Below are 16,394 nucleotides of genomic sequence, written 5' to 3'. Positions count from 1 at the left end.
CTTTTTCCCCCCATCTCTAAGCTGTGGGGGTATAGTCCTAGAATCATGGAATGGTTTGGGTTGGATGGAGCCTTTAAGGATCATCAGTTTTCAACCTCTAGGTTTTGATCAGGGACCCCTTCCCCTAGAGCAGGTTTCTCAAAGCCCCATCCAGCCTGGCCTTGAACACTTCCAGGGATGGGATATGCACAGCTTCTCTGGGCAACCTGTGCCAATGCCTCACAACCCTTACAGAAAAGAATTTCTTCCTCATACCTGCTGTAAACCTGCCCCCTTTCAGTTTAAAGCCATTCCCCCTGGCTTTATCACTACATGCCCTTGTAAAAAGTCCCTCTCCAGCCTTCTTGGAAGCCTCCTGGAAGGCTGCTATAAGACCACTTTGGAATCTTCTCTTTCCCAGGCTGAACAATCCCAATTCTTTTAGCTTGTGCTCCAGCCCTCTGTCTCTATCCTCATTGCCTTCATCTTTGTGGCCCTCCCTTTGGACTTGCTGCCATGGGAGAAACAATCCACACTGGGCCTTCAGAGCCACCTGGAGGAAGAAGTCCTCTTCCTGACTCAGAGCTGATTCCAGGCTCACCTGAGGCAGCAGCATTCCTGGACAGCCAAATCCTCAGTGGTGCCTGTAAGGGCATGCCTGCCCAGGCCAGATCATGCTGCAGAAGAGGCTGAAGAGGCAGGGCTCCTGCTGCACATGACATCCCATCCAGAACTTCATTGCTTATTGAATTGCCTTCGTGTCCTGCTGGACACCATGGATCTCCCTTTACTCCACCCCTTCCCACTTCCTGCCTCCTGTGTCCTCACTTCTCTTTCCTCAGGAAACATCCTGTGCCTAAGCCTCCCTAACCAAACAGTGCCAGCTCCCCACAGGGAGTGCAACTGGATGTGCAGCTCCTGTCTGTGCGCCTCAGTCCTACCCATGAAAGTGAATCCTTTCTCTGTGTCCCAGAGAGAGAGGGGAATTCGCACTGGAGACAAGGTGCCCAGGAGATTTGGCTTCCTAATCCAGTGGGAGCAGTTGTATGAACAGCAGTGCATGGTGGCTGCAGGTCCACATGCACAGCTCCAGGCAGCAGTGAGACACAACGTGTAGGGACAGTATGTACTTATCTAGGGACATAGGGAAGAAACAGGATGTATACATAAAAAAACCCCACACAAATCAGGCCAGGCAGAAAGCACTGACCCCAGCTCAAACAGCTGCCTTGTCCTGTTGCCCTGCCTGGCTGCAGCAGGATGAAAGCCTGCTAGCAGAAAAAATGTCTGTTTACACATATCCAGTGTAGCCCTGCAAGTGAGGGCCTCTCCATCTGCAGCCCAGAAACCATGCTCTGCAGTGGCACAGCTCCTCCCAACACCAGCCTGGACTGCTGGGCTTGGCACTGACTGCAAAGGCCTGCCTTGTCTGGGGTCTTTAGCACCATTCCCACGAGTTTCTGGCTTTTGCCATGCAGGACTCCCCTTTAGGCCTCCCTCTGTGATAACTCCTAGCCCACGAGCAGGACAAGGAGCAGATTTCCTGTTGTCCCTCCTCCAGACAAGAGCCATCCCAGAACAGGAGGGTTAGGCCTGCAGTGGTGAAGCCAGCTGAAGGTGCACAGCCCTTGAAGGACAGAGCTGACCAGCAGGTCCCTCGGCTGGGTGTCCACTCCTGGGGTCAGCCTGCAGTGAGCAGCAGCCGCTGTCAGGTCTGGATGAGGCCCTCTCACCTCGGCTGTAGGAAGAAGACAGGATTCCATGTAGGAGTGATGCCTGTGGGTACAGAGCAGGAGGAAAACAAGGGTGATTCATCCTGGGAGTTTGGGATGAATCAGGATCTGGAAGAGTCCACCTCTCTGTCCATCTGAGAGCCCATGTCCTGGACCTCATGTTCCCTGCAAGGATTGACTCACCGACATGTCAGAATCACCACAGACAAGCTGGACCTCAGCCTCTACATCCCCAACAGTTCAGCCTCATTGGTGAGTGTGAGATCCAGCAGAGCCCATCTCATCCTTGGGTCCTCCATAAGCTGTCTCAGGAAGCTGCGTGATAAGGATGCTGCAGAGTCCTCTGGGACTGCTTGTACTTTACTGCTGAGAACAAAGCTCCAAAACAGCAGCACAAGCTGCTGAGGCTGACAGCCGCTCTGTGAGCTGCCCCGCTCCCACCCGGCTGGGGCTCAGGGCTGTGGGGCTGCTTTTCAGCCTGTGAGAGGGCAAAGCAAGCAGGCACAGTGGGAACAACTCCCCCTGGGATTAATCCTTTCTTCCTCCATTGTCCCTGCTGGAAGCACTTCTCCCATGTTTTCTGCCTTTTGCTTTGTTAGCATTTCCTCCCAGGCTGCTTGCCCTTAGGTCCCTGTTTCAGGTCAGCCTTTTCCTTCAAATCATTTGGAATTCAAGAAAACTGGAAACAGGACTGCCCAGGGGATTCACATTGATGGAGAAACTGCCACCAACCACTGAGAAAGAGAGAACTTCCTCCACCACGTTCATTTCTGAACACGAGCACACTTGCTGTCCTTCATACTTGGAACCCTCTTGAGCCTTACCCATCCCACTTCATGGTGGTCAGGTGGCCTGGACAGCAGCAAGCGATAAAATAGGAGTGTGAATGCAAAGAGCTGTGTGAATTGAATACCTGCAACTATTTGAGGAGGCATTTGGCCCAAAATTCTGGCTGTTAGAGACCATGATGACCAGCATAACAGTAACCAGGGCATGAGGGCCAGGCTTCTGAGACAGAGAGGAAACAGGCTGAAAACAAAGTTGAGAAGAAGCAAGAACATTGTAAGAGAGAGAGGACAGAGAAGTGGGAAGGAAGTGGCCATCGAGCTCAGGGTGCTCTGCACCTTGGCCACCTCTGTGTGTAAGAAGCTCCCTGGCAGCTGAGTGCCGTGGGTGACCTCGCTCATGGCAGTGAGGGCTGCAGCAGGCACAGAGCCACGGTCCAGCAGCGGCACAGCGGGACCTTGTGCTTTCAGCTGTGCTTCACAGGCTGCTGCAAGAGGTGTGGCTACACACGAACCCTCCATCTGCAGCGGGAAGCGTGTGGGACCGGGGAACCCCTGCTTCCACAAAGGGGATGTGTTCTTGCAGCTGCACTTCCTGGGCTGGTGGTGGGAGACTGGAGGTTGCACAAGTCATGTGCATGTGTTTTTATGTGGGGTGAGAGTTTGTGAACATTAGTTACATGACCGTGTTTAGAAATGTAGGGTCTGACCCTGCCTGCAGCCTGTGGTGCTCAGAACAACAGAATCAGAGGATTTCTTCTCCAGAGAGTTCAGCCTTGTCCTCACTTGTAAGCAGTTCTGTGCCCTGATCTGCTGATGCTTCAGCCAAAATGCCTGTGCTATTGCCATGAGTTCTCCCATTCCCATGTCTCTGCACCCGTGCATGCCTCTGCACAGGGAGAAACCAGCTGATGGAACTAGAGCAAAGGCTGTGTTCCCATCTCAGTCCATTCCACGTGTGTCTGCAGCTTGTGCAGTCACAGCTGAGGAAAACTTCATGATCTGTCATGCACAGGGAGTCTGGCACTGCCTAGTGATCCTCCTGCCCCACAATGCCAGGTCATAAGGGACCCTTCTGCCCCAAGCTCCGTCCTCCCTTCCAGAGGAATTAGTTAAAGACAGCGTTGGCAAGTTCTTTGTTGTGCTCTGGATTTCTGGGCTCAGGATGCACATGGGCACTGCCCAGACTGAGTCACAGATATGCTTTCCTGTCATTTTTGGCTCCCTTTGGCAGGCTGTGCTCAGTGGGTTTAGCCCTTTGCTAGCAAATGCCAAATGTACCTGCCAGGGTATGTGTTTTCACACCCAGGGTCCCTCAGCAGGAAAGAGCAAGCACCAGAGAGGGAAGGCCATGGATGTCCTGTGAAACTGCCTGAGGCTGTGCAAAGGGAGATGGTTTGAGCTGCAGTGATGCTCCTCTTCATCTGTTTTCCTTTTCCTTGGTCAGTTTCTGTGTTGCAACCAGCATCTTTTGAAATATCCTGGCAGAGAAATGACGGAAGTTCCCCACTTTCCATGTGCTCTGGGGTACACCCAGGATATGGCTTTTTCTCCACACCAGATTAGAGCCCACGAAGGCTCCTCACCAGTGTGGGAGGTGCCCTGTGCAGGAGGAAGGCTGTGTTTGCAGCCAAAGTGGTAATGAGCACCCTTGGAGAAGAGTGATCCTGTGGTAGAGAGGATGAATCACCAAGGGAGAGTCAGTCCTGGAACTGCAGGTAACCCCCAAACCTTCCTTCCTTTCTGTCCTCCTGTCAAAGGAATTGGGGGAAAGGCAGGGCTGGGGTGGATGCTGGGCATGGTACGGCGGCCGGCCTCCTACCAGGAGATGGGGCTTAGGACAAGAGCAAAGCAGCAGATGAGGGAACTGGGCAGTGCCCAGGCTGGCAGAATGGCCTTTTTCCTAGAGCCAGGGGGAATGGAAGTCCAGGCAGACCGTGGTCTGCTACTCCCTTCAGTGGTTTGTCTGTAAACAATGGGACTGAAGGGTGCAATCCTTCTCTGATTCCCCTGGTAAAGCTGTCTGCATCAAGCTGAGCACAATCCGTGCTCCCATCTCTGAAGGACAACCCAGCCAAGGCTCTCCCAAGAGCTCCCAAGTGCCTTTCCCCCCTGTGGAAACAATGCCTTCTGTGTGTCTGGCTGTGCCCACGCTGAGCTGGGCACTCACTCCTTTGGGGCAGTGTGCCACTGCAGAAAGGGGCTCCCGGTACAGAGCCAAAATACAGGTAGTGAGAGGAAGAAGCTCTAAAGAGAGAGGAAGAGGAGGGAGGTCCAGAAAGAGCAATCAGTGACAGACAGGGGTAACGGAGGGCAAGGAGGAAGATGCGTTGAGGAGAAAGGAGGTCTGACAGGACAAAGGGGGAGTGAGGTTTGGGCAGAATACAGACAGGGCTTGTGATAAACAGGGAAATAAAAAGCAGCCTCAGGGCAACCCCTGTGTTTCTCTGCTCTGTGGGTCTGACCCACTGCTAGTGACAGGCAGCAGCACCTGCTTCCAGCACCTGTGGGGCTCCCCTGTCCTTGGAACAAGGGACCAGCAGGGTGTTGGGGTATGGAGCCACCTGGGTTATCCTGCCCCTGACTCTGGGCTGGGATATTCCCACTCCTGCTTTGTGTTTTTCAGCCCCAGCAGAAGAGAGAAGCTGCTCCTGGCTGAACATCTGGGTCTTCCTTACTTTTGCCCTTGCCATCAAAGCTGCCTTGGTGACCATCTGCCTTGGTGGGTTCCAGGGTCTCTTAATTCCCTTGGGATGAAGGGCTCAGGTGACTGCCTTTTGTCAGGTGGAAAACCCATTTCCTAGTCCCTCTGCCAGCAGGCAAATGGCCTTCACCAAAACCCGGGTCTCTCCACTATTATTAGCTTTTCCCACGACTTCTTCATCCCTTTCCTTATCCCATCCTCAGAGGATTTCTAATCCAGCTTTGTCAGCTGAGAAAGTGATTCTCTCACCAGCAGAGGTGAGAGAAGCTCATCCAAGGGAAGGAGTGACTGGTAGTGGGAGAAATGGTCTGCTCTCCTCACATCCTTGTTCAATCCAGATTTCATTGCTTGTTAACGTCACAGAGTCTCTCCAGGGGCTATAAGCAGAAGGTGATGGATAGCACTTGTTGCTCATGCATGAGGTGGAAATGATGATAATAGCTCTTTCCTTCTCTTTCCTCTCTTCTCAGTGGCTTTACTTGATGGAAGCTACGGCCAGTACAAGACTCTCCTCCAGAACTCTACAGAGTGGTACTGTGTCCCCAGCAGTTCTGCAGACAGAAGTGAGTGATGCTGAGAGCCTCATAAGCAATGCAAAGAACTTCACCAAATTTAGTCTGGTTTTCCCCTCAACCTTTGAGGTTGGGAATATCATTGTCAGTCACAAGTGGATTGTTTTAAGGAAGGAATCTGGGGAATTGAGGGAAGAAGACACTGTATTGTACATTTTTACTTAGGATGCTATGGAAACATATTCCAGGCCAGTGGAAGAGGGTGGGTCGTTCCACACCTGCATTTCACCAACCTTCCTACTCTTCCCCTCACACAACCCCTCTAATGCAAGTCTGGTCTACTGATCTAGATAAAAGTGTTTTTATACAGGCTGGTTCAATCCAGCTCCACTCCCTGTGCCGGCTCACTGCCTGTTCACACAAGCACCATGCTCAGTGTGAGGGACAGAGGAGGGAGGATGATGTTAAGTAGTTAGGAATAGCTGGAGAACTGAGCTGCAATCACACATGAAGTTAGGGTAATGTGGAGTGCTGGAATGCCTGTAGTGCAAGTTCCCAAACTCAGGTCAGGGATCTGCCCACATGCAACTTCATGTTTTGTGAGGATATATCTGTGGCGGCTTTTTATTCCACCACGTGACTTCCTGGCCACAAGGCAGATCTCTTGGATAACCTGGCTGTGTAAGGAACTGCCTGTGGTGGCAGCAAGGCTGTCAGAGCAGTTTGCTGTAAGTCTCTCAGTCTGCATGAGCTGAGAGCTTGGACCACACTTCTCTGATGGAAGCATTTCCAAGCCAACTACTTCCCATCTTGCTTCCTCAAGAAGGGCAAGGCAGAAGCCACATCTCTCGACAAAGAGATGTTGCATGGAAATGGCAGGAGAGACAGAGAAAGGGAAGGGGCCCCTTCAGGCAGGGGCCTTGTGACAGGAGCCTGCCAGACTGCTGGCAGCTTTACTTGTGGGGTGCAGAAGAGAGCATTTATCTCTGTCCAGACTAAAGATGGGGTTCAAACCCCACTCCTAACACCTGGGACCCTACATTGAACTCACAGTCATAAAGGACAGCACATTTTGTTCAAAAGCAGGATTTTTTTGCCCAACAGTGGAAGGCTGGATGTGCTGCCCAAAGGGCTGGAGAAGGTTTCAAAGAAGCTGCTATTTCCTGTCCACTGATAAGATGTCATGGGCTGAGAGTGAGCAGAACTGCACTGGGATGGGCTCCCAGCTGGTGGTGATCAACAGCAAGGCAGAGCAGGTGGGTGCACAGGGCTGAGAGAGGGACCCAGCAGCCAGAGACACCGTGCTGGGCCCTGGAGGGCACTCGGAGCCCCTCCTTGTCCTGCAGGGGAGGGGGAAGGTCCTGGCTGCACCCCTGCAGCACCAGCTCCCCTCTGCCACCAGCAGGGTGGACTCCTGATGCCTCCCTGTGCTCAGTCCTGCCCCTCATGGACACTGTGCTTTTTTCCAGGATTTCCTCTTCAACTTGGCAAAAGAAACAGTTACTAACGTCTATGAAACAAAATACTACATAGGCTTATCTGCTCACAAAAATGGGCAGTGGCAGTGGGTGGATCAGGCTCCGTATGAAAAGACAGCCACGTGAGTATCCTGGTGGAGTGAGGATGGCCCTGTAATTCATGCCTGCAGTCCAAGTGACCAATACATTGTGTAAGGCAGGTATTTCTGTCTTCAACTGCTTTGCAAGTCAGAAAACTTAACTAGTTTTCTAGTCAAAACTATGGGTCCTGATTTCTGTCGCAGTAACGTTCCTTTTCCACAACTGTTTGAGGTGACTCCACATCCACTGTCATGCATGCTAGGGCATTTCCAATCAAGGAACTTTCTTTTACAGGTTTTGGAAGCCTGGGGAGCCCAATTTACTCTTTGCAGAAAAATGTGCTGCAATTCATGTCAAGGGAAACATGGACCCCAACACTTTCAGTAACTGGAATAACGTCCTTTGCTTCACAAATTGCTATCGAATTTGTGAACGGGCAGTCGAACTTCTCTGAGGAAGGACATAAAATCTGAGCTCCAAAGGACCTCAGTTCCCAGCTTGTGCCCCTGCATCCCTTTACAAGCTGGAGATCAGTCCTGGGTGAAATAGCTCAGGCTGATGTCAAGGTCCTGCTGGTCCACTCTCCTCCTTCAGAGCTAATTCTTCAGCACTTTCCTTGACTCCTGGTCCAGTCAATATCTGAATGATGTGGAAAAAGCCATCACTGTTTCATGAAAGGATACTCATCCTTCAAATCACCAGAGCAGAATTTGAAAGAACAGCATTCACTGGAGTGCCCTTGTTCCTCCTCTGAATGGAAAAATTATTAATGGTTTTAATGTTTCCTTCTCCTTCAGCACACTGTGTGTTGATAAGTTTTTTTTTTTAAATGTAATAAATGTTAATTCTGCTGTTTGCATGAGGATGTCTTCTGAGCGACGTGTCCCACATTCCCACAACCCAGCCTCTCAACACAGAGGTTTTAACTTTTCTGTGTGTTTGGCATCTGTAGATGAGAATATTTCTGAGTGTGCTGGACTGGCCAGGAGCAGGAACAACGTAGTGTTCATCTGTAGAGCATGGGAGGAAGGCCCTGAACACTTTGAAGAATTACTTGTGAAGACAGAAACAGAGCAGGCTGTGTAGTATTCAGTGCCAGCCACTGTTTGCCCACGATGCAGCAGAAAGAATATTTTGGAGATTCTGCTGAGATATGACAGGATGAGGCATGGCAATGAAAAAGAGAGAAAGCAATTAAATGTAACCAGAAGGATAAAAACCAGAGTCCCCCACGGAGAAATTTCTAATGTGAGAAAAGGGTGGAAGACCCCTATCAGAGGCACCACTGCAAATCAGATACACAGAAGTCTTGAGCAATGCTCTGCTTCCCTAAAATTTCCCAAACTCTAGTCTGCATGTTGCTCCCTTTCGTCAGTGATATCCATACTCTTTGAAGAGCTGGGCATTTCCAGTTTGGGACTAAAAATACAGCCTGAAAAACCAGTTCTGGGTGATTTTTTTCCCATAAAAAATCTGAGTATAAATTTTTGTCACTTCTACCTGAAGAAATGTGTTTTTCAGGTTTCTGGTTTAGCCATTGGACCAAAAGCTTGGCTGTTGCAAATCGTTGCCTCCTAGTTTCCAAAGTTGCTGCATACTTTCACAATGCAGTAAACTATTTTGTCTTGTCCAACACGACAGCAAACCCAAACATTGCAATAGACTTCTCTTTTTTATTTCCCTCAGATCAGTTCTGGAAGTTACAGCAACAGGGTTTTGAGGAAGAAAAAGAGGCAGATAAGACACACAGAGAATGACCAATGTTTTACAAGAGATTTTAGAGGCAGATGCAGTTCTGGCTCCTGGAAGGTTGTATGGGGCAGAGCAAAACTCATACCAAGAGATTGGTTTGCAAGAAAATACAACTTGTTAGAAACAATCTCCATGCCCCAAATTTGGAAGACAAAGAGTTTCTTGAGGTGTCATGACAAAAGCGGGATCTTGGGAGATGATGCTGGGTTTGCCTGCAGAATTGCTGAAGGGAGGTTCCTGACCCCCTCTTCAGTATGGATTTGGCTGAAGGAGGTGCCTATCTCCAACAGATAAGAATCAGTCTTTACCCCTCAAGTCTGTTTTGATTCAGGAGGCAGTAGATGTTATAGCAAGAGGCAGAGGTGAAGACAGACAGTCAGGTACAGCACTTTCAGAAAGCTTCAGAAGGACAATCCTGTGTACTGAACCCAGAGGTCGGGTGGGAAGCACAAAAAGTTTATCAGAATGGCATTCCTCATGATGACTCCTGCAGTCCTTGTTTTCAGGTGGACATATTGGCCACATCCCAGCTGCCTCTCAGAACAAGACCTGGATGTTCACCACTCCTTGGCACATTAAATTCTGCTTTGGAAAGGAACTCGGGCCTGATGAAAGCAGCCACAGTGACATTCATTTCTGAGAGTACACACACCATAGAGTGCAGGTACTCTGACTGCTGCAACAAAATTATCTTGTGGTTCAAACCTGAGCTAGCTCCTGGTTTTCTCCAGAAAGCTCATGATGCCCAATCTTTGAGATGCTGTCTTCAGCTGGAAAAACATCATTAGAGCCATGTCAGAAGGACATCCAGTGTTGATACTTATGGCCAGACCTATTAATTACATCTGTACGCTGAGCATGCTGCTCTCTTTGTGTTGAGCTCTGACAGCTGAATCTTCCCTTATAGGATATACCTGACTTTCTCTAATAAATGATGAACCTTGCCAAGCCAAGAGATGAAATAAAGTGAAATGTATGTGCTTTTCATGACACCCACTGTCTTTTTATAAGGACTTTCATATGAAATTTTCCTCCAAGGTGTCTGTTCTTTTTTCAGACAAAGCAGAGAATTACTCCCCTACTCTTTGTCTTTTTCTGTTTTATCCCACCTCAGATTCTTTCATGTTCCCTTACAACATCCATTTCTCCACTTCTTTATTTTCTTTGCATGCTTGCTGTCCCTCATACTGATTCCCCCTTTACTTCTTTTTTTTTTCCTTTTAAATTTTGTTTCCTTTTACCTTTTCTTGTAGACCACAGATGAAGAGCATACAATGTTGTCTGGGAGAAATAAAAGAGAGAAATGGCATTTAAAGAAGTTCTGGCACTGGACACACATCATGTTCTGCCTTTTAAAATTTAGTGTTTCTGAAATTATTTCCTAAGCAGTCTTGTGTAAGGTATTAATACTAACTGGTAAAACTAACAGGTACTGCTGCCTTGAAAGGTTCTTTTTATCCAAAGGATCCACAACCCCCACTTCAGTTGTCCAGTTCATTCTGGTTATCCATTGTTTATCTCACATGGTCTAAGACAAATCCTATGATTTTAGCCTTTATGTCTCTACCTGGTTACAAGGAAATATAAACACTTTTTTATTTTATATGCAATCAGTTTACATACCTGAACAAACTTTTTCACATCCTGCTGCTTAATTATAAATCGTTTATCTTGACAGGCTTTTGGACAATCTGCTGGTTTCCTGGAAAGGCCTCAGCTGATCATGAGGTCCAGCACTTCAGCACTATCTCCTGCTCACAGCAAGTCACTTGCACTCTCTCAGTGTCCCTGTGATCTACATTCATGTGACCAGGAGGAGATGCAGAGAGCCTGTGACTGTCACTGCAGTCCCTTGTGGTGCATCAGTGGCCTTACAACAAGGTAAGAATTCTGCAACATTCACTAGAAAAAGAAAACACAGCCATAAGACAAGGAATTTCTCCTCTCAGGATCTTGAAATGCACCATAAAAACTGGCTTGTGCTATAGTCCGTGTTTTAACATAGGGGAAATTCAGTATAGCATTTAAGAACAGGACATTGATCTGGTTATTTAGATTGGAGATCAAAACAGACCACTGTAAACACACTCCAGTGCTGCTTTTCTGCCATGACATTCAATCCTGTAAGGTGAGGCACCTGCTGTCCTAGATTCTCATGCAGACTGAGTTGCCACAATTTTACACTCATGAGATGCCTGCAAATTTACTCTAGCTAAGGATCAAGAAGGTAAGTTCGCTGCCTGAACACTCTTACTTCTGACGTGAGCTAAAGCAGCTGTTTCTCACTACACAGTTGCCAACTCTGAAATCAGAGCATGAAGGCAACCTCTTTCAGAGCATTAAACACAGATCAAGGCCTTTCCTGTGCTGTCCATCAAGGTTTTCCTTTAAATGATGATGTAGCCATAATTTGACTTGAGTTCTTCCATTTATTTCCAGCTTTATTATGTCCTAACATCTCTGTTTTTAAAGTGACATTTCCCCCCCTTTCCAACTCTTCTCCTAATGATTATAATTAACAAACTTTGCATACCTGAAATCAGAGTAGGTCTGGAACAGAGAATGTTTTGGAGATAAAGAAACAAAGTAAAAAATGGGAAGGGGTTGCTTGGTTTCATTGGTAATAAGAGAGCGAATGCTTCCCCTTCTGTGGTTAAAACTACTCCTTTTGGAAAGGAAGTAGTAGGACCCACACAGAAAAAGGCAGTCTTGGGAGGGAGCCAAGAATGAGGTCTTCTATCACGTGTACAATGCAGAGGTACTTCTCAGATTCATTAGGACACCACACCATTCAGACACCATTTAAAACTACTGCAGAGCACTGGCTTTATGACAGACAATCACATTTTCATGAGTCAAGACCTGCTTAGGAGATACATTGCTTCATGGGACTATCTGACCAGCTGGGAAAAAAAATCACAGCCAGCTGCTGGGAAGGGTTCTCCTGGACTGGATATCCCCAGGCCTTAAAGAAAGGAGTCAAATTCCTCCTGACCAGATGAGAAAAGGTTTCTGCCCACAGATTCTTTTTTGAGTCATCATCATCTGGGAGCTCAGGCACATTTTGGTTTTTAGAAAATATCTCAGTGCAGGCTTTCTATCCAAAGGCCTCTCGCAACTATGAATCGTAAGCATCACAGTACAAAATACATGTATGCAAGTTTAGAATTATTCTACCTGCATTCTTAAAATCTTTTATTCAATTCAATTACTGATCTTTTTACAGGGCATTTTTCTTTTTTTTTTTTTTTTTGTGAAGTGTAGCTATCCCAAAAATTTTAAAACCATACTGAAGAACCAAAGTAGCCCTTTAACAACATCAGATTATTAAAGAAGCTCATCTGTCTAATATTTACAGAAAACTAAAAATCAAATAGTTACATAAGTACTCTTCATCCCAAAGGGGAGGGCTGTGCTCAAAGGCTTGATCCCTACTTTTTTTTCCCAGTTGTTGCAATTGTTCAAAACAAGATTGATAAAAAATATCAACCCACCTCTCCATGATCATAAGTATGCATATTTAAAATATCTCAGCATACTTACAATACATAAGACTCTCTTCTCACAGCACAAACTGCAGGATCCCTGCCTAGAGACTCTGCACAGGTGATGTTTGTACTGTCAATGAACACTGGTTGCTACTGAATGAAGTATTGCACCACAAAACTGAAAGACTGGCTTAAATGTATTATTAGGAAAAAAAAAAAAACAGAAAGGAAAAGAAAAATAACAATTTTCAGTGATCAGAAGTCATCTTTGGTACTGTCCAAAGGCTGTGGTTCACTATTACATCCCAAACCAGTACATTCCACAGACCAATGAGCCTTGCACTGTGCTGAGATCACCTATTACTCAAAACAAGCACATTTTCTGAGGACTGCTTCAAAAACTTTTCCCTGCAGCTCTGGTTCTCCTGCTGAAGTGTGCTACTTGGAGACAGATCAGGACTGACTCATGTTGAGTTGTGGAATCCTGTGAGCTGGCACATGTACACAGTTGCTGGAGACTAATAGTCAACGGAGTGAGATAATCTGGGGTAGGGATCCAGGGGCTGCAGAAAGTGAGGAAAGGAAAGAAGCTTCCCTGGATTAAAATAATAAATTTGTAAATGTGTTGCAAGCTTAATTTGCCTGCAGATCCATGGTCTGACTTCCTCAATTGATTTCAGATGTGCCTCATCACAATAGGCCTGCCTGGCAACCACTGGACTATGCCTGACCTTGGTTACCATCACCAGACCCAACCCTGACCCGAGGATCGATTTCCATGCTTGACCTCAGACCTTCCTCATCCCTGGAGACTTGTCTAGCAATCTGGACCCTGGCTGTTGTGCCACGTGTGCCCTGCTTGCCTCACTCAGGTGTTGTGGCTGGTCCCCAGCTGTCCTGCTGGCTGTGTTACTGCAGCTGGCTCCTGGCCACCTGACCCGTGGGGAGCAGCTGCCTCCACTGTGCCCTGACAGTGTCTGCTGCACCACAAAGCAAATCTTGAACTGGGATTTCTTTTATTTTGTTGGTTTTTGAGAAGGCAGATTCTTGTCAGTTTGTTTTAGTAAAGTAGCTCTTTACTATTGCATATTATTCCACAGTTCACTTCAGATTTGGGTAGAATTTGCTGCTGATAGCCACCATTACTTCTTCACTGTAATTGTCATCTCTTCAGTCCCAATTCTGCTGGTTTTCATGCTGTTTGCAAAAAATCTCTTTTTTCAGCAATGACAAACTTACTATACTCCTAAATATCTTCCTCAGCACTGCTGACAACCACAACCAGCTTTAAAAGTCATGTTCCAGTAGCTTTTAATAGGATTTTGATATCTTTGTTTCTTTTTCCTTCAGTGACAATTAAACAGGCTGAACTGGTTCCTTATAGCTGCAAAGGAGAGCAAGGGGGATACAGAGCCATTCACATCTTTGAAATGGTGCTACACTCCACTTACTTCAGCAGGTCTGACAGAATCTGGGAGAGCTTTATATGTTGGGTTCCAGCGTGGCCTCTGGTGGACAGTGCTGCCTGGATCTGTGCAGAGGATCAGCTGTGTTTGTGCAGAGGGCTGCTTACCTTAAGAGAAGGAGCCACATAAATCAATCCAGAAGCAACTGATATGTAATCTCAACACAACTGTTGCAGAGCCACTGACAGATTACAACTTCCCTGTTAGTTTCAGAGCCATACAAGGCCAGATGTAGTGATTGATTAATAAAATCCTTCTGTCATAAAGACATGCTTGGAGGAGCAAATGCAGCATGGAAACACAGCACCCATTTTTCATGGAATCATGGAATGGTTTGGGTTGAAAGGGACCTTCAGTGTCATCGAGTCCATCTCCCCTACATTGAGCAGGGACATCTTCGTCAGATCAGGTTGCTCAGAGTGCCATCCAACCCGATCTTGAATGTTGCCACCTCTGGCTCCGGGCAACCCGTGCCAGTGTTTACACTTGAGCCAGCCTCTCTTGAATCAGTTCTGCCTGACTGACAGCAGATACACCACGTGAGTCAAGCTGCTGGAGCTGTGAATTATTGAGTGGTAGCCTGGGCAGCTGACGAATTTATCAATTCAAGTGGTAGAAAACACCTCTAGTGCTGCAGTCAAGTAGAGCTGAAAGTACCTGCTAATCCTACTGACAAAAGTGGAATACTTCAACAAAGATTAATTGAAAATAATTCTGAGACTTGGCCTTTAGGAGCTTCCTTATCACTCATAACAAACTTCAGTTCCACTGGCTTAGTGAATTGTCTTTAAACAGCACGTTTCCTAAATGACAGACAGCAAAATGCTGCTTACAACCAACTCTTCCCCCTACCACTGCCCTCACTTCTCCACTTATGGGGAATTATAAGATAGAATTGGGTTGTGAGCTGTAAAACCTGCCTGCAGAGGCACATGGCAGCACAAAGGAGCACATGGTGGCACAGAGAGGCCTGTCTCTGCCGGACCCTGGGGGAAGGAGGAGTCACACAGCAGACCCTTATGGAGAGGAGCCTGCCAGGAGCTGATACACAGGTGAACAGTGAGTGATGATCCCATAGAAGAACATTGAGAAAGTGTGTTGCTGATGTGGTAACACGGGATAGGTCACACCATACAAGGAAATACAGTGCCTTAGAAAAGTGTATAAAACCAGCTCACTCCTTTGAATAAACCATTCAGATTCCCTGCCCGTCTGGGTCCATGCTTCAGTCGCCGACACCCACTGATGGAAGCAATCTTATGCCTGCTGACATCAGGGTCTTATTACATAGTAGGCTGCCCATGTGTCTGTTGCATGCCTTAATTCAAGTTTCAAAGTCTCCTTTGTCCTGCCTAAACCAACTACCTGTGTTTCCCTTCTTTCTGCTTCAATTAGCATAAATTCACTCCCACAGTAATGAGATGAACATGATACGGTACACACGTCATTTGATGGCCAGCCTCCCTCCACTGGGTTTTACAGTGACAAATTCAGCAGCAGAATATGTTACTTTCACGTACAAGGTCTTGACACTCTCAGAAGATCCTTACTCTCTCCAGAAGTCTGCTTGAATATGTTGGAATTATCTGCTGATTTGAGGATCTGCGTGGTCTCGTGATAACGTTACTGCCTTGTGTATTTCCCTTACAAATATCCATCACAGATAAAGACAAAATGTCCCAGTTATTCTACTTGCCATGAGATATCTGGACATCTGCCACCATCCTTTCTGGTCTTAGAAAAGTTGCTGGGATGGCTGCTGGCCTGGCAATTGCATTGATCATCTTGTTGCAGATGGGAAGCAGACTCTGGGTTGCCAGTGTGGTGTACATCAGCAGCTGGTACTGTCAGGATGACGTTCCTGTGGCCAGCTCAGCCCAGGGGGCTGTACTGACAGATGGCTCAGCACCAGGCAGAGATGTCAGTTCCCCCTAATTCAACATTCAGGTGAAAAAAGGCAGCCAACTCAAAAAGAACTTTTAAATGTGAAGAAAGAGGAGAATCACCACAGGTAAACCCCTTTGCATGGCCTCAGAAATAATAAATTAATCTGGATGTAACTGTGTTTTAACTGAATCACAGGGAGATCCTGGGATGCTGGCAAGTGCTCCAGTCATCTTTGGTGACCCCACATCTGCTGTTGCTGCATGTTGATGATATTCAGTTTTTAATATCAACCCACTTTAAAAGTGTCTCAGACATGCTTATACTGGGAACATGGAAAGAGATTAATTCCTAATTGAAGGTCTTATCAAAATACTTTCTGAGCTAAGAAATGTGAAGCTTAATGCAAAGACTTTCCCAGGACATTACATATTTTGACATTTTCTACACACATGACCACAAAAAGAAAACCCACAAAAACCCAGGAAAATATGGGTAAGTCATAAATACAGACATGCCTCTTCATCCTCCT

The 16,394-nt window shown here is 47.0% G+C and overlaps 1 protein-coding gene across 5 annotated transcripts; it reads left to right on the top strand.

The window, feature by feature from the left end:
- Nucleotides 1-416: 416 nt before the first annotated feature.
- LOC125321426 (C-type lectin domain family 4 member E-like) lies at nucleotides 417-16,195 on the top strand. 5 transcript variants are annotated; one of them, XM_048294252.1, is made up of 8 exons: nucleotides 417-4,215; nucleotides 5,124-5,219; nucleotides 5,672-5,764; nucleotides 6,818-6,969; nucleotides 7,183-7,313; nucleotides 9,531-9,688; nucleotides 10,703-10,905; nucleotides 13,193-16,193. In XM_048294252.1, exons 1-6 carry the CDS (start codon nucleotides 4,179-4,181, stop codon nucleotides 9,601-9,603), a joined length of 582 nt encoding a protein of 193 aa, XP_048150209.1. In that variant the 5' UTR covers nucleotides 417-4,178; the 3' UTR covers nucleotides 9,604-9,688; nucleotides 10,703-10,905; nucleotides 13,193-16,193. The 5 variants fall into 5 exon arrangements, with proteins under 5 accessions (XP_048150209.1, XP_048150207.1, XP_048150211.1 ...); XM_048294250.1 differs by having other exon boundaries at nucleotides 9,531-10,905; nucleotides 13,193-16,195; XM_048294254.1 differs by lacking the exon at nucleotides 9,531-9,688 and having other exon boundaries at nucleotides 13,193-16,192.
- Nucleotides 16,196-16,394: the final 199 nt, after the last annotated feature.

Source organism: Corvus hawaiiensis, chromosome 2 (genome assembly GCF_020740725.1).
Source record: "Corvus hawaiiensis isolate bCorHaw1 chromosome 2, bCorHaw1.pri.cur, whole genome shotgun sequence".
NCBI classification, from domain to species: domain Eukaryota; kingdom Metazoa; phylum Chordata; class Aves; order Passeriformes; family Corvidae; genus Corvus; species Corvus hawaiiensis.
Note: the sequence above shows the minus strand (reverse complement) of the source record. Positions and strands in the feature narration are given on the sequence as shown.

What these genes read in the sequence shown, in the direction of transcription:
- LOC125321426 (XM_048294249.1), top strand. Translation starts at nt 4,179, where the DNA reads ATGAATCACCAAGGGAGAGTCAGTCCTGGAACTGCAG. An exon ending in AGTCAGTCCTGGAACTGCAG is followed by an intron (nt 4,216 to 5,123) that starts GTAACCCCCAAA and finishes TGTGTTTTTCAG; the next exon opens with CCCCAGCAGAAGAGAGAAGC. An exon ending in CTTGGTGACCATCTGCCTTG is followed by an intron (nt 5,220 to 5,671) that starts GTGGGTTCCAGG and finishes CTCTCTTCTCAG; the next exon opens with TGGCTTTACTTGATGGAAGC.